Source organism: Euprymna scolopes, chromosome 44 (assembly GCF_053919585.1).
Source record: "Euprymna scolopes isolate OS-2025 chromosome 44, ASM5391958v1, whole genome shotgun sequence".
NCBI lineage: Eukaryota > Metazoa > Mollusca > Cephalopoda > Sepiida > Sepiolidae > Euprymna > Euprymna scolopes.
The window spans coordinates 19,501,077-19,522,923 of NC_136525.1; the positions used below are offsets into that span (position 1 = coordinate 19,501,077).

Sequence of the window (21,847 nt, forward strand, 5' to 3'; positions counted from 1 at the left end):
GACCTCGTTAACAAAATTAAGTGTTTTTTTTATATTTAAACCAATTCAAGAAAGAACATTTTTTGCGCTTGCGTATATGGCTAAATTGTCATGAAGGAACGATTTTTTGCTACTCCTCCCTGTAGAAAAGTGCCCAGTTGGGGGTGAAGGAATTAATGTTTTTGGCCAATTTTTCAATATTTGTCATCCGAAGGGTCGAGCTTCCAAATGATACTGGTCTTGTGAAAATCTGTTGCCTCTGTCGAAAGTTTTAGATATACATACATACATACATACATACATACATTTAAACAGACAGGTGAGATTTATATTATAGATGGATAACAAAAAAAAGTCTCTTTACAGATAGCTTCAACTCATTGTTTTATTTATTAAATCTTTTTAGTTTGATTGATTTTAAAAGTATGATGGATATGTTGTTAAGTATATACAGGGTGGAACGATAAAGTTGTCGCCCTAAAGAAAACAACACTACAGATTTATTTTAAAACTTTTATCGAAAAAATTAATTCAGGTAACCTGATTATGTAGTAGAGCTGACGTGTATTCAATGTAGCCTCCTTCAGTCTCAATCACTCTCAATACTGGTCCGGAACTGCCTTTTCCACAAGCGCTGGCGGGAGCTCAGCAAATACTCAGCGGATGGCGGTGATCAGTCTGGCTTTGGTGTTGTGGGAGGTCATGTTGGTGATGTTCTCAACGTATGACCAAACAAAGTAGTCCAGCAGGTTCAAGTCGGGAGTGAGGGAGGGGGGGGGGCAATGAAAGAAGAGTACAAAGTCGTAGTATTCCTGAAGCCAAGCCTGGGTCTATTTGGACTTGTGGGCTAGTGGTGAGTCCTGCTGCCAAATCTGGGGTCTGCCAGCGGCCACCTGATTGCACCAGGGGATCACCACACTCTTCAGCACATCCAGGCACACTTTGGTGTTGACTTTCAAGCCAATTTCGAAGATGTGACGTGGCATGATGTAGCCCTCACTTGAAACCACACCAAATACCATAACCGTGGCCGAAAACTTTGTTTTTTATTATCCTGGGCATGTCCCTGTTATTCGTGGCAATCAAGCGATGCATTTTGAGGGTGCTGGCAATGGTCCTGTTTTCATACATTGGATCAGTAGAGAGCATGAGTTTAACAGTGGCGCATCTCCAATCTCATTCATTGAATATTGTGTCACTTTCAGACATGATAGAAGGCTCTTATCCTTCTTGGGATTTGTACACAACTGGCCAACTAGTAGATGGTCGGCAACAACAAAAGAAAATCGGTTTTCATCAAACGGAAATGGAATCATGTCGTCTTTTTTAGAGCAACAGTTTTATCATTCCAACTTGTAAAAATCTCACAATCAGTTTATCAAAATCTTAGATAAAATACATAAAAGGAAAGCACTTAGTTACAGTTCTTTGAACATTTTTAAAAAGGATCAAATCTTTAATTAAATGTAAAAAAAATTTCTAAAGAATCGGAATCAATACTTTTATTGAAATTGGGAATTTAGAACAGAATCAGTAATTGTATATGAATCGAGAAAAAATTTTGGAATCGTCCCATCACTAATATGAACTCCAAATTTGTGCCTATTTTCCAATGCCAAAAACGATTCCTTTGTTTTTTTGGTATTTTCTTTTTAGATTAGGTCCACCTCCACAATTTTCTTTTAAATGACGACTCTTATAGGTTTTCGACTATGCTGAATACGAAAATCGCATTGAAATTTTGCAGAAATAAGTAGTTATCGAGATATGAAAAGTTGTTTTATGCATTGTATTCTTTGGCGGCCATCTTTGTTACGTGCGTAGATTTGTTTATGGCGCACGCACATGTGTAAAAAAGATAGCCGCCAAAGAATACAATGCATAAAACAACTTTTTATATCTCGATAACTACTTATTTCTGCAAAATTTCAATGCGATTTTCGTATTCAGCATAGTTGAAAACCTTTAAGAGTCGTCATTTAAAAGAAAATTGTGGAGGTGGACCTAATCTAAAAATTTACCGTTTTTTTTTATTTGATTTTGTTTAAAGCAAAATCTTCCGCTGCTGGTAGTAATGATAAAATAATAAACATTTATTGATTGTAAATTGACACGAACATCCAAAGATCACCGCTTGCAAGTATATTTAATTGTTTGAGAAAATATTTGCACATTCAATGGTAATCAGGGAAAAAATAACAACCTTTGTTATTAATACTTAGAGATTTATAAAGAATAGGAATTGTAATCGGGAATTGTATCGGAATCACAAATTTAGAACAGAATCTATAATTGCATCCAAATCAGGAAAAATTTTGGAATCGTCCCATCACTAATATGAACGCCAAGAAAGATTTGATGAAAAAGAAAGACCAAGAAGTTTCAGAATAGATTTCTCTTCAAGAGGAGAAATCCTTCTAGACCATAGCAATTTTAATTAATGTATTATTTATTTATATAAATTTCGGCATAATTTCTATCTGTAAATATTATATAATAATATCATTGCATATATCTTTTTTTTCTTTCTCTCATTTTTTCCTTTTTCATTTTTCAGGATGAAATGGAAGATGGTAGTCTCAAGGTGGGCCTTGGCAGCCATCCTGAGTCTGCCTTGTCCGACACAGCCCTTAATGAGGCACCCGGATTGGGATCATCGAAAGAGCCCACAGCCAATCAGGAAGAAGTCGAATTGCAGCCCCTCATATCCCACATTTCCACGATGGATCGAGGAGAGTGTATGGGCCACATATCTACGCTACACGATGAAGTCGCAAAGATGTTTGAGACTCCGCCTCGTTTCAGTATCGACTCCCTCTCGATTGGAGAGGTTTGCGTTGATCAACACCGATTCGGAGAGGATGACTACAAGAGTAGGTTTCTAATTTTTAAATTTTTTTTTAAACTCTTTTTTGCCTCAAACAAGGCATATTACCACTTGGAATGTAAGGGGTTACTATTTTGATTAACGTCTAACAAGAGGACTGTAGGAAGTTGAGTGCAAGATGTTTGTTCACATTATGTTTAAACATCTATATATCAGTAACTAGTTGGGGAGGGGACGCTCTGCTTTGACCATTCGTAAAATACGCTTAAATATGATATTTTAATTTGTTCAGATTTCGTATATATTATTATACAGATGTGATTTCTAAAGTAAAAATAAAGTATTTGGGTGCCATCAGCTAGAATCGAAACCGAAAACAAAACTGCAATCTCTAAAGCTGGTGACGTTACCACTGTACCAACGTAATATGTATATACGAACTGATAAAAAAAATAAACTAAGATTAATGTACAAAATGTATAAAACTAATTTAATTGGTTAAAAACCCATGAAAGAACGGTTGATAAAAAATCCAATCATTTGAGACCCCTAGCGCAGCTCTGTGACTTTTAGTATCGGAAGGGATAAAGTTTTAAAATATGGAGACAGACAGACAAACAGACATAGTAAGTTTTATAAATTAGACTAGCGGGGGTGGGGGTTACGCCAGGCTTTGCCCAGGCATAAAATACGTTTAAATATGAAATTTTAATTTGTCCAGATTTCGTCATTATTATTATAGAGTCTGGATTTCAAAAGTAAAAAAAAAAAGGTATTTGGGTGCCATCAGCTAGAATCGAAACCGAAACATGTAAAGCTGGTGACGTTACCACTGTACCAACGGGACACGTACATGAACTAATTAAAAATTAAGATTAAAAATTAAAATTAGAAATTAAAAATAAAAGTTTAAAATTAAAATTAAAAATAAAAATTAAAATTAAAAATTAAAAATTAGAATAAAAAATGAAAAATTAAAATTAAAAAATGAAAAATGAAAAATTAAAATAAAAATAAAAAATTAAAATTAAAATAAAAATAAAAAATTAAAATTAAAATAAAAATAAAAAATTAAAATTAAAATTAAAAATTAAAATTTAAATTTAAAATTAAAAATTAAAATTAAAAATTAAATTTAAAAATAAAAATAAAAAATAAACTAAGATGAATGCACAATATGCATAATGCTTTTTTCAATTTTTCCCCATTTTTTACCCGCTTAAGAACTGTTTTAACCGGCTAAAGATCCATAAAAGAACGATCCATAAAAATCCAATCATTTGAGGCCCCTAGCACCGCTCTGCAATTTTTAGTTTTCGAAGGGATAGAGTTTGAAAATATAGACAGACGCACAGACAGACATAGTGAATTTTATAAATTAGATGTCCAGGAAGCAAGAATCAGAGAGAATTCCAAAGTCTAACAAACTGTTTTTAAGATTGTGTCACAAGATCGTCGCTCATAGTTGAGCCATAAATTTTGATTTCCATATTTAAAAGTAAAACTACTTGATCAATTTAAGTGATTTTTGGAATATATTTTCTTATATCAAAGGGGATGTGAAATGAATCTACAGAGGTGAAAACCTTCACAATGGCAGCCTTCAGAGAGTCAACCATATTATGGGTATGCTTGTTGGTCTTGGTCTTAATCACTCTCCAGAAGAAATGGTCAAGGAGGTTGCAGTTGAGTAAGAAGGGTGACCAAAAGTTCAGTGGCCAGTAGTGAGGAGTAGCTATACTTGGTTCTCTCGACCTTGATTTTCAATATTTACTAAAAAAAAAAAAAGCAAACAGAAATGAAAATAGCAAATTGTAATATCAGTTCTCCTATATCTTTTTTGTTCTAGGTTATTTTCTTTTTATGGAAATCGCTCAATATTTTTATCTTAATATAATTTTGACATATCTTTTTTATTGACTTATTAGGATTTCTCCTCATGATTTCTCTTTTATTTTATTAAAAGATTTAATTTTGTATAAAATAAAATACGCATCAAGTGCGCTTGAAACCAAATGACAACGTAATATTAGGAAAATAAACAAATATTTTACTTGTTTGAAATTTATAACAAATATATTTCGGAGGTATGCTCCATCATCAGTGTGTTCTTTGTTTCTTTTTTTTTCTTCTTCTTTGGCATGTTGTAAATTTGGAGAAAGAAGTCTGTATAGAGCCGTGCGTTGTATCTGGCGGTTGTATTTTGAATTGTTTGACCTGTGTGCAGGTAACGCGAGAATAACGTAAAGAATGAGAGTTCAATATAGAAACGTTTTAATTTGAATAAAATAAAATAAGCATCAAGTGCGCTTGAAACCAAATTACAACGCAATATTAGGAAAATAAACATATATATATATATATATATATATATATATATATATATTTGTGATCAATTTCAAACAAGTAAAATATTTATTAATTTATTTTTATTTCGGAGTATTATTCTCATCTTTATTAGTTGTTGTTTTTTTTATCTTTTATTGGTTTTGTTTATTCACAACGTTTCGGCCAACAAAAAAAAAAAAAAAAATGAATTCCAATTAAGGAATAATCTATATATATAAAAATGTAAAGTTGGTTCGTTCTAAACGAATAAAACCATATTTCTACGTTACCAATTTATTTGAAATTTTCAGACAACCCATTTTTAGAGTCGAGGTATGTTTTTATGTTATTAAAATAAATTTACCTCGCGAATTATTAAAATATTAAATAAAATAAATATTTTTTTTTAACCGTTACTGCGAATCTGTTCTGTTGATAAAACTGAACTTCCGGTTCGATTCATTTCACAGCCACGAATTGACGAAAGATTTCATTTTCTGTTTAGTAAGTAAAAAAAAAAACAAAAAAAAACATAATTCATTTGTTTATCTTCCAAATTTTTTAATTTACACATTTTCTCTTTATTATATGAGGCCAAAAGAAAAGTTTGTCGCTTGCTTTTTGAGTTTTTTTTTTTGTTTTTCGATATAAGATTGGTTGGAATAATAAAAAAAACACGATTTAAAAAATAGCGCGGATAACTCTGCATTAGCACCGAAAAATGTTACTAAACATTTATTAATAATTTCTCACTTTTACAAACATTTGATTTTAAATTTCTTTTTAAATGACGACTTTTATCGACTTTTTTTTTTTAAATAATATCACCCCCCAAATGGTGTTTATTAGCCTCCAAAAGTGATGTTTATTCCAGAAGCTGTTCTTAAGATTTGGAGGTTGGGGGGGGGTGATTCCAAGGTGGACCTAATCTAAAAAAAAAAAAAAAGTTTTTTATGCGCACATAAGCAACTATTTTTTTATTAACTTTTTTTTTTTACTTTTTTATTTAAAAATTAGTAAATTTCAATTGTAGCGTCTACCCCAGAACTAATTTTGACAGTGACATTGAACATTCACCGTTTCCAGAGAGCTCCAAGAAAAAGACAAAAAAAAGCCGTGGCGCCAAATTCGAGTAGTCTCTCGCCCTCATTTTGCTCGCGCACCCCAGAGGAGTAAGACGTGTTACTGCCACGCTCTGTCATTTGTGCGCGACACACACTGTCTCGTTTCCAATGGTGAAACCACACAAAAAAGAAAAGACATTCTTCTGATCTATTCACGCCGCTCCTTACCCGAACGAATTTTCTAAAGAAAATTAATTTATCGTTTCATCCCAACTTATCGCCAAAAATATTTGACCGGTCGGGAAGGATTTCTTCTTCTTTATTTTCGGACTAAAAATAACACGAGTGTGATACACCAGGGCAAATAAATTCACACCTATTATAACAAGCTAAGTCTGATTATTTGTTTTTAATTAATTTTTCTAAATATTTATTTTCTTATTAATGTTTTTTGAAAAATTAATTTTAAGTGAGCTGTTTGTTGTTTTGCCCAGCGAGCACCTCGCTTCACAATGAATACAATAATAAATCATTTATCATTAATATGTGTTTTTGGTTTTGTGTTGAATGACACTTTTTTTTTTCATTACAACAATAATGAACCAATTTAAATCTTCCGGCATGCGTTTAAGGGTTACAAAATTATCAATAAATCGTTTAGTTACTAAGCCAACGTCAGTAAATAAAAAAATGTTATGTGCGCATGCATTAGCCTTGACTAGGGGGGGGGCTAAGGGAGCGACCATTAAATAATTATGCTGGTCGCCATGGAACTCAAGGCCCAAGGAGTACCTAAAGTGGCACTTATGCACTTATGTTATCGTGCTATTTTTTAAAATAGTATTTTCATGTTAAATTCAAATTTTACAATATGTTTTTCTTTTATTAATTTGTTAAGTGAAAGTACAGATAACCCGGTCGGTTTCTAATGTGATGAAAATCTAGCCCCCCCCCCCAAAAAAAAAGGGGTACTCTGGATGATAAAAAAACATTAAAATTGCCTCAGTCTCGAAAGATTTCTTCCCTACTGAACGAGGAAACAAACGGTGAAGTGTAGTTCACCTGTTTCTCTCCCCCTCTCTCTTCCTCTCTTAATATCTCTCTCTATCCATCTCTCCCTTTCCCTCTCTCAATCTATATTTCTCTCTATATCACCCTCTCCATCTCTCTTTGAGCCCCTTTCTCTCTCTAACTCCCTCTATCTCTCTCCTTTTCTCTGTCTCATCCCTCTCTGTTTCTAACTCTCCCCCTCTCTCTGTTTATCTATCAATCCCTTTATCTCTCTATCTCCTTCTCTTTCTCTATTTTCCTCTCACTTTCTCTTTTCTATCTATATATCTTCCTCTCTATCTGTCCATCTCTAATTCCTCATCCTATTTTAGTCTCCTAAATTAATTACAGTGAATAAGGCATTGTCAAAACATGGATAAATCCTATTTTAGTCACCTAATTTACTGACTGTGAGAATAGAAGTTATCTGGAAATTACTGCTACCTTGAACAGCACCAGAAGTAACTGGTAAAACCTTTCTAATTAAATTGATTTTGGCAGCCATTTGGTAACAAAATGACATAGCCTTAGCCCTTGCTGCATGAGGAATACCTGCGACCTTGCTGCAAAGTAGAAGAATTATTTATTCTACTTTAAAACATTCAATTTTTCAAAAATCTCATGTTCGACATCTCCAAAACATCCAATATGGGGAAAAATATTGCAGAAATGCAAACTTATTGTTTAGGATGAATGCACAATGGTACGCAAAAAATCACTTGAGGCTCTTGGTCGATCCTTGCAAGATTTGCGTGGCAACGTCAGACCATTTGGGAATGCAGTAATATTGCTTGCAGGAGATTTCAGACAAATGTTACCTGTTATTCTTCAATCAACACCAGCAGATGAAATAAATGCTTGCCTCAAATACTCTACTTTTTTGTTCCATGTGAAGCTATTAAACTTAACTCAAAATATGCATGTCCAGTTGCCGACTGTTCGATCTGCACAAAAACTTTTGCATCACTTGTGGGAAATTGGGTACGAAAAAGTGCCAGCTGATCAGAGTTAAGGGCAAAATTCTTTGACTTTTAACTTCTGTAATTTCTGTAATTTTATTTCATTAAAAGAATAGTTAGTTTAAAAGGTTTTTGCAGATATTCAAATTATAAGAATTCCATTTGACTGAGTGAATGAACTATTCTTGCAGGTCAATACAAAGATGCCCATGAACTTAACGCTATTATTCAATGTAAAATTCCAAGTGAGGTAGTCAAATACAAATCCATCGACACTGTTGTGAAAGCAGATAAAGTGGTTAATTATCCAACAGCTATATTTGCCAGGGATGCCACCGCATGCATTGCAACTGAAATTTGGTGTACTAATTATCATGTTGTGAAATATAAACCAATCCAAGCTTTGCAATGGCACATAGCTTGCAGTAAAAAAAAATTAACAAACAATATCATAGAAACAACAATCTTAACAGGACCTTTCACAGATGAATATATCTTCATTCCATGCATTCCTATGATTCCACCGGATACATCATTACACTTTAGCAAATTGCACTTTCCAATTTTATTGTCATTTGCAATAACTATCAACAAAGCACAGGGAACAATCTTTACAATTGTGGGCCTTACAGTTACACACTGACTGTTTTTTCACATGGACAATTTATATTACATATTCAAGAGTCACCAAACCGGAAAATCTCGATATCAGCTAAGAAAATGGAACAACAAAAACTGAGTACCCATGCAAAATGGAAAATTAAACCTATAAGAAACATGCTTTTTCTCATTTTGGAACTTTTTCCATTGTGCCAATTTGAGCCACAGCAACGCGTGGCAGGGTACAGCTAGTATATATATATATATATATATATATATATATATATATATATATATATATATAAGTAAAATATTTGTTTATTTTCTCATTTGGCAATGGTTTCAACCATTTGTTTGATTAAAAATTCGATAATGTGCGTAAACGCCTACTTTCTTAAGTGGTCTTATGATTTTGACCAGGACCGTATGCATATATATGGATCAACCATGCATCACTCTGAAAACAGCAGTATATTTAACCACTTGACTAACCAACATTCCTGTCCCAATTTAAGAAGATTTTAGTTGACACCAAATCACAATTCAAAATACAACCACAACCAAATTTACAGCATGCTAAGGAAGAAGAAAAAGAAAAAAAAGAAACAAAGAGCACACTTGTGATAAATTCAAACAAGTTAAATATTTATTTATTTTCCTACTATTACGTTGTGATTTGGTTTCAAGCGCACTTGATGCGTATTTTATTTTATTCAAATAAAAACGTTTCTATATTGAACTCTCATTCTTGACGTTATTTAATTTTGTTTTATTTCCTCAAAACTTTGCAGACCACCGTCGAATGTCATTTCCGCACGTCCACCATCCTCTGAAATCTATGCACAGCCGATCGTTTAAATCGATGAAAGGAATGAAGCGGAAAGTTAAAAAGAAATTTCCTGGGGCCAGGAGTTTCCCTTCCAAAATCGCAGCACAATCTCCTGTCATTCCTGAAGTCGACGTGGAAGAATACCAAGAGGTAAGTGGCTAAGAAATCATATCTTTTTCTTTTTAGAATGGTTAGAAGTCGGTAAACCAGACTTTGTACTCACATAAAAGTCATTGACACATAATTTAAACCTGGGCCTACCATATCAGGCTTTCTGAACGTGCTAGCTTATTGACCAAACATTGATGTTATTGTTTTTTTTCCCTCCTTTGTGGTTGATTAATTTTAATTAGTTAGGATTGTGGTTGGTTAATTTTAATTAGTTAGGATTGTGGTTGGTTAATTTTAATTAGTTAGGATTGTGGTTGGTTAATTTTAATGCATCGAAAACCAAGCTTCTTTCCTTTCATCATAATCGCTCTGACCTCCATCACGCCCCAATTGAAATGAATGGCTCTCGTCTTGGGGAAGTTCCATGTCTTGACAAGCTTCTTAGACTGACCTTCACTTTTGATCTGAAATGGAACACATGCATCAAATCTGTTGCCAATATCGCTGGAAAAATGGTTGGATCACTTTATCACTCCAGTACGTATCTCACTGTCGATGCAATCTTCTACCTGTATAAGAGTCAGGTATGTCCTAAAACAAAGTACTGTTGTTACATCTGGGCAGGAGCTGCTTGGCACACCCTATCTTGCCTTAATAGAGTTCAAAACTGGCTTCAAAATCTAGTAGTTGATGCCATTTTCTCTTCTCTGCGACCTTTTTCCCACAGAAGAGACGTCGTGAGCCTTCTCTGCTCTATTACTATTTCCATGGCAAGTGCTTGACTGAAATCCAATCTGTGACACCCCACCCTTGCCAAACTTTCACAAAACACACCTAACTACAACCACTATATACGATTTCCCCTACTCTCTATCTGTGCCTAATTCTAAACGCAGATTCTATGAACAAAGCTTCTTTCCCAGATCTGCCTGCCTTTGGAACACTGTTTTGCTGTTCTGCTCTCCGGTTGAATACAACATGGTAGCCTTCAAATCCAATGTAAACAAATTCTTGTTGATCCGTCCCCATAAATAATCACATTCTACCCAATTTATAACATTAACGATTACTACACTACCACCTTACATTCATTAACCCTTTATCCTCGAGTGGCCTTCGGGCCTTGATAAATGGTGACTTCCTAGTTAAAAAAAAAAAAGAAAAAGATGCACAAAAGGGCCAAGCAGCAGTGTTCTAATTATTTTCTGAAGGAAGGTTCTATAGACCGGCTAAAAAGACCATTGCTTTACTATGATCATGAAAGGCTGCTCAAGATCAAAGCTTGATGACAAATGTTTTCAAGAAGCTTCCCGGTTGAATACGACATGATAGCCTTCAAGTCCAATGTAAACAAGTTCTCGTTGAGTTGTTCCCATAAATAATCAAATTCTACCCAATTTACACCATTAACGATTACTACAATACCACCTTACAGTCATTAACCCTTATCCTCGAGTAGCCTTTGGGTCTTCATAAATGGTAACTTTCCTGTGGATTACTTTTCTTGCTTTCTTTCTCTCGCGGATTTAGATCTCTTTCACACTAAGCTGGAACCAGTCACCATCTGAATTTCCAAACTTATTCTGGCTTTTTTTTTTTTTTTTTTTACATAGGCATCACCACTTACCAAGGCCAAGAGGCCACTCGAGGATAAGGGTTAAAGAGTGTATAGTAGAAATTGGACAATATAGTAATCGTTAGTAATGGAGATTCGGTAAATTTGTTAACTTATATGGAACGGCTCATCAAAAACTTGTTTACGTTAGACTTGAAGACAACCATATTGTAGTCAGCTGGAAAGCAGGAAAACGGAAGACAATTCCACAGGCGTGCAGTTCTAAGAAAGAAGCTTTGTTCATGGAATCTACGTTTAGGTTTAGGCACAGATAAAGAGTGGGGGGAATTAGTGATAGTGTTTTCTGCTAGACGGTTGTTTCTTGTGAAAGTTTGGCGAGGGGGGGACCATAGATTGGAGCTCAGTCGAGCACTTGCCATGAAAATAACGATAAAGCAGAGACAAACTCGCAACATCTCTTCTGTGAGATAGAGGTTACAGGGAAGAGAAAAGGACATCCCCTACGAGGCTACGAAGTCTATTTTGAACTCTATCAAGGCAGGATGTCTTTTCTAGCAGCTCTTGCCCAAATGTGGCAACAGTTTTTTTTTTTTTTTTTTTTTTACACAGTGATCACCACTTATCAAGGCCCAGAAGTCACTCAGGGATAAGGGTTATTGCAAGTACATTAGTGTGGAGTACTCCATCCTAGGACATACCTGGCTCTTATATAGATAGAGAAGTGCATCAGCAGTGAGATATCTACTGGATCGATAGAAGGATCCGACTATTTTTCCAGCGGCCTTGGCAACGGATTTAATGTATGTGTTCCATTTAAGATCAGGAGTAAAGGTCAAGCGAAGCAGCTTGTGAAAACATGAAAACATGGCTTGCTTATATTATTTCATTATTTCTGTCTTTTACCATTTCATTCTGTAAAGATTGTTCTATGAGGAGCGTTTCAAAAGTAAAGCCTCCTATTTTTTTTATTTTATACTCAAGACGTTGAAAAGCTATGAAGACGGAAGTGGTACAATTAAAACGATCGACCTTTTGCGCTCCAGAATTTATTTTTCCACATAGTCACCACCATTCTCAATGTATTTTTGCCAGCAATGAACGATGGCTGTGCATGGGCGTCTGGAACACGCTTTACCATACAAGAGCAGTTCCAAAAGTAATGCCTCCTTTTTTTTCTAAACTGAAAACGTCCAAGAATTACGAAGATGGAAGTGGTACAATTAAAACGAGCGATCTTTTGTGCTCTGGAATTTTTTTTTTTTTTCTACATAGTCACCACCATTCCTAATGCACTTTTGCCAGGAATTCAATGACGCATCTCTGCTTCTGACGCACGTCCATGACATATTGTTCCCCTTTTATAAATCTTGTACTAATAATTTTATTTTCCCTTTCTCCCAGACAGAATTTATTTATTTTTATTTTTATTTTTTTTCAATTTTCACTCCAAACAAGGCACAGTGCCACTTTGTAGTAGGGGGCTATTATTGGGGGCATAAATTTCAGGGGTATTATGAAAGGAGATGAGTAGCAAGATGTCTGTTCGCATTACACTTGAACTTCTGCATGTCAGTACAGTTTGGAAAGCAGAATCCCGGAAGGGAGTTCCAAAGTCTAGCAATTCTGGAGAATACACTATTTCTTACACCTAGGGATCTCTACTGTGAAGGGGTGGGATTTAGCTCCTTGTCGGGTTTGTCGGGAGAGTACAAGGGCTTGTAGTTGGTCAGAGCATTCACCATTAAAGTACTTGTAGAACAAGCAGAGGGGTGCAACATTTTGCTGATGGGGCAGAGGCTGAAGCCTAGATGACAGTTCAGGACCTATCAGGTTGGCGACTCTCCTTTGCACCCAGTCAAGGTGTAAGAGATAAGTAGCAGATGCACCAGCCCAAATGTGACTACAGTACTCCATACATGGGCGAATGGAGATAAGTAGCAGAGGTATAGGATACTTTCAGGTGTAAATAGTTTTCTAGTACGGTAGAGAGAGCCCACCTTCTTTGCAGCAGCCTTGGCAATGCTCTCAATGTATCTATTCCAGTTCATGTTCCTTATAAACGTTAGGCTGAGGAGTTTAAAGGAAGTACTTTAGTCATAGCTATTGGTAGTTGAGAAGGTTTCTTGTAATTATTGAAGGAAACAAGCTTAGTCTTGACAGCATTGAATGTCACCATCCATCTTTGTCCCCATTCCACTACAGATTAGAGGTCTTCCTCTAGTGTTTCTGCCATTTCCTTTGATATGTGTTCATTTGTTTTGCCTTGTTCCTGTTATTGAGAGTGGTGTCATCAGCAAATATATATATTTATTTTTTGACATTTTCAACATGATTTTTATCGATTGATATTAGGTTTAGAAAATTAAAAAAATAGATTGTGTTATAATTTGCACTTGTTAAAACTTAACAATAATTTCTCAAACACACTTTTGACATATCATTCTTTGCTTATTTATTAGTTTTTGACATTCAGAAATAAATTTTGATATTTTTTTCATTTTTTATCGACTTATTAATTTTTGAGACTTTAAAAATAGATTTTGGCATCAATTTTTTCCATATTTTTATTGAATGTTATAATTTTTTACCTTTACAAAAATGATTTTGACATTATTTTTGGTCATTTTTATTGACTTATTAGTTTTTAATGTTTTTATAATACAGTTTTACATCATTATTTTTTGCATTTCTTTTTTTTACTGATATTAAATTTTGATAATTTGAAAATAGATTTTGACATAATTTTTTCATTTTTTATTGACAGTTAATATTTTTTCCTGGATTTAAACATCACAGTTTTCATTTACTTTTTGACTGTTATGAGTTTTTGACATTTTAAAAATAAATTTCAGCATCATTTTAGATTTCATTCTTTTATTGGCTTATTAGTTCTTTAACATTTTTGGGCATAATTTATTTTTCATTCTTTTATTTACTGTTATCATTTTTTAACATTTTAAAAATAGATTTCGACATTTTATTTTTCATTTTTTTTATTTACTATTATCAGTTTTTTACATTTTAAAACTAGATTTCGACATTTTTTTTCATTTTTTATTTACTGTTATCAGTTTTTAACATTTTAAAAATAGATTACGACATTTTATTTTTCATTTTTTTTATTTACTATTATCAGTTTTTTACATTTTAAAACTAGATTTCGACATTTTTTTTCATTTTTTATTTACTGTTATCATTTTTTAACATTTTAAAAATAGATTTCGACATTTTATTTTTCATTTTTTTTATTTACTATTATCAGTTTTTTACATTTTAAAACTAGATTTCGACATTTTTTTTCATTTTTTATTTACTGTTATCAGTTTTTAACATTTTAAAAATAGATTTCGACATTTTATTTTTCATTTTTTTATTTACTGTTATTAGTTTTTAACATTTTAAAAATAGATTTCGACATATTTTTTATTTACTGTTATCAGTTTTTAACAGTTTAAAAATAGATTTCGTCTTTTTTTATTTACTTTTATCAGTTTTTAACATTTTAAAAATAGATTTCGACATTTTATTTTCCATTTTTTATTTACTGTTATCAGTTTTTAACATTTTAAAAATAGATTTCGACATTTCATTTTTCATCTTTTTATTTACTGTCACCAGTTTTTAACATTTTAAAAATAGATTTCGACATTTTATTTTTCATTTTTTTATTTACTGTTATTAGTTTTTAACATTTAAAAATAGATTTCGACATATTTTTTATTTACTGTTATCAGTTTTTCACATTTTAAAAATAGATTTCGACATTTTATTTTTCATTTTTTTATTTACTGTTATTAGTTTTTAACATTTAAAAATAGATTTCGACATATTTTTTATTTACTGTTATCAGTTTTTCACATTTTAAAAATAGATTTCGATATTTTTCACTTCTTTATTTACTGTTATCAGTTATTAACATTTTAAAAATAGATTTCGACATATTTTTTATTTACTGTTATCAGTTTTTAATATTTTAAAAAAAGATTTCAAATTTTATTTTTCATTTTTTTATTTACTGTTATCAGTTATTAACATTTTAAAAAAAGATTCCGACATATTTTTTATTTACTGTTATCAGTTTTTAACATTTTAAAAATAGATTTCGACATTTTTTAAATTTTTTATTTACTGTTATCAGTTTTTAACATTTTCAAAATAGATTTCGACATTTTATTTTTCATTTTTTGTTTACTTTGATCAGTTTTTTACATTTTAAAAATAGATTTCGACATTTTATTTTTAATTTTTTTATTTACTGTCATCAGTTTTTAACATTTTAAAAATAGATTTCGACATTTCATATTTCTTTTTTTTTATTTGCTGTTATCAGTTTTTAACATTTTATAAATAGATTTCGACATTTATTTACTGTTATCAGTTTTTAACATTGTAAACATAGATTCCGACATTTTATATTTTATTTACTGTTATTAGTTTTTAACATTTTAAAAACAGATTTAAACATTTTTTATTTACTTTTATCAGTTTTTTACATTTTAAAAATAGATTTGGACATTTTATATTTCATTTTTTTAATTACTATTATCAGTTTTTCACATTTTAAAAATAGTTTTCGACATTTTTTATTTACTGTTATCAGTTTTTAACATTTTAAAAATAGATTTCGACATTTTATTTTTCATTTTTTTTATTTCCTGTTATCAGTTTTAACATTTAAAAAATAGATTTCGACATTTTCTTTTTTTTACTGTTATCAGTTATTAACATTTTAAAAACAGATTTCGACATTCTTTTATTTACTTTTATCAGTTTTTAACATTTAAAATATAGATTTGGACATTTTATTTTTCATTTTTTAATTACTGTTATCAGTTTTTAACATTTAAAAAATAGATTTCGACATTTTTTATTTACTGTTATCAGTTTTTAATATTTTAAAAATAGATTTGAACATTTTATTTTTCAGTTATTTATTTTAATCAGTTTTTAACAGTTTAAAAATAGATTTCGACATTTTATATTTCATTTTTTTATTTGCTGTTATCAGTTTTTAATATTTTAAAAATAGATTTTGACATTTTATTTTTCATTTTTTTATTTGCTGTCATCAGTTTTTAACATTTTAAAAATAGATTTTGACATTTTATTTTTCATTTTTTTATTTGCTGTCATCAGTTTTTAACATTTTAAAAATAGATTTCGACATTTTATGTTTCATTTTTTTATTTGCTGTTTTCTGTTTTGAACATTTTAAAAATAGATTTCGACATTTTATTTTTCATTTTTTTATTTACTGTTATCAGTTTTTAACAGTTTAAAAATAGATTTCGACATATTTTGATTTACTGTTATCAGTTTTTAATATTTTAAAAATAGATTTCAACATTTTATTTTTCATTTATTTATTTATTTTTATTAGTTTTTAACAGTTTAAAAATAGATTTCGACAGTGTATATTTAATTTTTATATTTGCTGTTATCAGTTTTTAATATTTTAAAAATAGATTTTGACATTTAATTTTTCATTTTTTTATTTACTGTTATCAGTTTTTAACATTTTAAAAAAAGATTTCGACATTTCATTTTTCATTTTTTTATTTGCTGTAATCAGTTTTTAACATTTTAAAAATAGATTTCGACATTTTATATTTCATTTTTTTATTTGCTGTTTGCAGTTTTTAACATTTTAAAAATAGATTTCGACATTTTATTTTTCATTTTTCTATTTACAGTTGTCAGTTTTTAACATTTTAAAAATAGATTTCGACATATTTTTATCTACTGTTATCAGTTTTTAACATTTTAAAAATAGATTTCGACATATTTTTATTTACTGTTATCAGTTTTTAACAGTTTAAAAGTAGATTTCGACATATTTTTATTTACTGTTATCAGTTTTTAACATTTTAAACATAGATTCCGACATTTTATTTTTTATTTACTGTTATTAGTTTTTAACATTTTAAAAACAGATTTCGACATTTATTTATTTGTTTTTATCAGTTTTTAAAATTTTAAATATAGATTTGGACATTTTATTTTACATTTATTTACTGTTATCAGTTTTTAACATTTTAAAAATAGATTTCGACAGTTTATATTTCATTTTTTTAATTACTGTTGTCGGTTTTTCACATTTTAAAAATAGTTTTCGACATTTTTTGTTTACTGTTATCAGTTTTTAACATTTTAAAAATAGATTTCGACATTTTGTTTTTGTTACTGTTATCAGTTATTAACATTTTAAAAACAGATTTCGACATTTTTTTAATTACTTTTATCAGTTTTTAACATTTTAAAAATAGATTTTGACATTTTATTTTTCATTGTTTATTTACTGTTATCAGTTTTTAGCATTTAAAAAATAGATTTCGACATTTTTTATTTACTGTTATCAGTTTTTAACATTTTAAATATAGATTTGGACATTTTACTTTTCATTTTTTTAATTACTGTTATCAGGTTTTTACATTTAAAAAATTGATTTCGACATTTTTTTATTTACTGTTATCAGTTTTTAATATTTAAAAAATAGATTTCAACATTTTATTTTTCATTTATTTATTGTTTTATCAGTTTTTAACAGTTTAAAATAGATTTCGACATTTTATATTTCATTTTTTTATTTGCTGTTATCAGTTTTTAATATTTTCAAAATAGATTTTGACATTTTATTTTTCATTTTTTTATTTACTGTCATCAGTTTTTAACATTTAAAAATAGACTTCGACATTTTATTTTTCATTTTTTTATTTGCTGTAATCAGTTTTTAACATTTTAAAAATAGATTTCGACATTTTATGTTTCATTTTTTTTATTTGCTGTTTTCAGTTTTGAACATTTTAAAAATAAATTTCGACATTTTATTTTTCATTTTTTTTATTTACTGTTATCAGTTTTTAACATTTTAAAAATAGATTCGACATATTTTTATTTACTGTTATGAGTTTTTAACATTTTAAAAATAGATTTCGACATATTTTTATTTACTGTTATCAGTTTTTAACAGTTTAAAAATAGATTTCGACATATTTTTATTTACTGTTATCAGTTTTTAACATTTTAAACATAGATTCCGACATTTTATTTTTTATTTACTGTTATTAGTTTTTAACATTTTAAAAACAGATTTCGACATTTTTTACATTTTAAAAATAGATTTGGACATTTTATATTTCATTTTTTTTAATTACTGTTATCGGTTTTTAACATTTTAAAAATAGTTTTCGTCATTTTCTATTTACTGTTATCAGTTTTTAACATTTTAAAAATAGATTTCGACATTTTATATTTCATTTTTTTATTTACTGTTATCAGTTTTTAACATTAAAAAAATAGATTTCGACATTTTATTTTTATTTTTTTATTTACTGTTATCAGTTTTTAACATTTTAAAAACAGATTTCGACATTTTTTTATTTACTTTTATCAGTTTTTAACATTTTTAATATAGACTTTGACATTTTATTTTTCATTGTTTATTTATTGTTATCAGTTTTTAGCATTTTAAAAATAGATTTTGACATTTTATTTTTCATTGTTTATTTACTGTTATCAGTTTTTATCATTTTAAAAATAGATTTCGACATTTTTTATTTACTGTTATCAGTTTTTTACATTTTAAATATAGATTTGGACATTTTATTTTTCAGTTTCTTAATTACTGTTATCAGTTTTTAACATTTTAAAAATAGATTTCGACATTTTTTTTATTTACTGTTATCAGTTTTTAATATTTTAAAAATAGATTTCAACATTTTTTCATTTATTTATTTGTTTTTATCAGTTTTTAACAGTTTAAAAATAGATTTCGACATTTTATATTTCATTTTTATATTTGCTGTTATCAGTTTTGTATATTTTAAAAATAAATTTTGACATTTTATATTTCATTTTTTTATTTACTGTTATCAGTTTTTAACATTTTAAAAAAAGATTTCGACATTTCATTTTTTATTTTTTTATTTGCTGTAATCAGTTTTTAACATTTTAAAAATAGATTTCGACATTTTATATTTCATTTTTTTATTTGCTGTTTGCAGTTTTTAACATTTTAAAAATAGATTTCGACTATTTCTTTTTCATTTTTTTATTTACTGTTATCAGTTTTTAACATTTTAAAAATAGATTTCGACATATTTTTATTTACTGTTATCAGTTTTTAACAGTTTAAAAATAGAGTTCGACATATTTTTATTTACTGTTATCAGTTTTTAACATTTTAAACATAGATTCCGACATTTTATTTTTTATTTACTGTTATTAGTTTTTAACATTTTAAAAACAAATTTCAACATTTTTTTATTTACTTTTATCAGTTTTTTACATTTTAAAAATAGATTTGGACATTTTATTTTTCACTTTGTACTGTTATCAGTTTTTAACATTTTAAAAATAGATTTCGACATTTTATATTTCATTTTTTTAATTACTGTTATCGGTTTTTCATATTTTAAAAATAGTTTTCGACATTTTTTATTTACTGTTATCAGTTTTATACATTTTAAAAATAGATTTCGACATTTTATATTTCGTTTTTTATTTACTGTTTTCAGTTTTTAACATTTAAAAAATAGATTTCGACATTTTCTTTTCTTTTTTTACTGTTATGAGTTTTTAATATTTTAAAAACAGATTTCGACATTTTTTTATTTACTTTTATCAGTTTTTAACATTTTAAATATAGATTTTGACATTTCCTTTTTCATTGTTTATTTACTGTTATCAGTTTTTAGTATTTAAAAAATAGATGTCGACATTTTTTATTTACTGTTATCAGTTTTTAACATTTTAAATATAGATTTGGAAATTTTATTTTTCATTTTTTTAATTACTGTTATCAGTTTTTAACATTTAAAATATAGATTTCGACATTTTTTTATTTACTGTTATCAGTTTTTAATATTTTAAAAATAGATTTCAACATTTTATTTTTCATTTATTTCTTTATTTTTATCAGTTTTTAACAGTTTAAAAATAGATTTCGACATTTTATATTTCATTTTTTATTTGCTGTTATCAGTTTTTAATATTTTCAAAATAGATTTTGACATTTTATTTTTCATTTTTTTATTTGCTGTAATCAGTTTTTAACATTTTAAAAATAGATTTCGACATTTTATGTTTCATTTTTTTTATTTTCAGTTTCGAACATTTTAAAAATAGATTTCGACATTTTATTTTTCATTTTTTATTTACTGTTATCAGTTTTTAACATTTTAAAAATAGATTTCGACATATTTTTATTTACTGTTATGAGTTTTTAACATTTTAAAAATAGATTTCGACATATTTTTATTTACTGTTATCAGTTTTTAACAGTTTAAAAATAGAGTTCGACATATTTTTATTTACTGTTATCAGTTTTTACCATTTTAAACATAGATTCCGGCGTTTTATTTTTTATTTACTGTTATTAGTTTTTAACATTTTAAAAAGAGATTTCGATATTTTTTTACATTTTAAAAATAGATTTGGACATTTTATTTTTCATTTTTTTACTGTTATCAGTAAAATAAAAAAAAATTTTAAATAGTTTTCGACATTTTTTATTTACTGTTATCAGTTTTTAACATTTTAAAAATAGATTTCGATATTTTATATTTCATTTTTTTATTTACTGTTATCAGTTTTTAAAATTTAAAAAATAGATTTCGACATTTTATTTTTTATTTTTTGTTTACTGTTATCAGTTTTTAACATTTTAAAAACAGATTTCGACATTTTTTTATTTTCTTTTATCAGTTTTTCATATTTTAAATATAGATTTTAACATTGTATTTTTCATTGTTTATTTACTGTTATCAGTTTTTTCATTTTAAAAATAGATTTCGACATTTATTTTCATTGTTTATTTACTGTTATCAGTTTTTAGCATTTTAAAAATAGATTTTTACATTTTATTTTTCATTGTTTATTTACTGTTATTAGTTTTTAGCATTTTAAAAATAGATTTCGACATTTTTTATTTACTGTTATCATTTTTTAAAATTTTAAATATAGATTTGGACATTTTATTTTCCATTTTTTTAATTACTCTTATCAGTTTTTAACATTTAAAAAATAGATTTCGACATTTTTTTTATTTACTGTTATCAGGTTTTAATATTTTAAAAATAGATTTCAACATTTTTTTCATTTATTTATTTTTTTTTATCAGTTTTTAACAGTTTAAAAATAGATTTCGACATTTTATATTTCATTTTTTTATTTGCTGTTATCAGTTTTTAATATTTTAAAAATAGATTTTGACATTTTATTTTTCATTTTTTTATTTACTGTTATCAGTTTTTAACATTTTAAACAAAGATTTCGACATTTCATTTATCAGTTTTTTATTTGCTGTAATCAGTTTTTAACATTTTAAAAATAGATTTCGACATTTTATATTTCATTTTTTTATTTGCTGTTTTCAGTTTTGAACATTTTAAAAATAGATTTCGACATTTTATTTTTCATTTTTTATTTACTGTTATCAGTTTTTAACATTTTAAAAATAGATTTCGACATATTTTTATTTACTGTTATCAGTTTTTAACATTTTAAAAATAGATTTCGACATAT

At 28.2% G+C, this 21,847-nt stretch overlaps 1 protein-coding gene across 5 annotated transcripts in view; it reads left to right on the forward strand.

Annotated features, from left to right (window-relative positions):
• LOC145268721 (band 3 anion transport protein-like) overlaps window positions 1–21,847 on the forward strand; it is a 971,550-nt gene that overhangs the window by 686,033 nt on the left and 263,670 nt on the right. For all 5 annotated transcript variants that reach the window (XM_080124275.1, XM_080124277.1, XM_080124273.1 and 2 more), the window contains 2 exons: window positions 2,537–2,852; window positions 9,599–9,786. In XM_080124275.1, coding sequence (XP_079980401.1) covers window positions 2,537–2,852; window positions 9,599–9,786 — 504 coding nt within the window. The remainder of the gene's footprint in view (window positions 1–2,536; window positions 2,853–9,598; window positions 9,787–21,847) is intronic.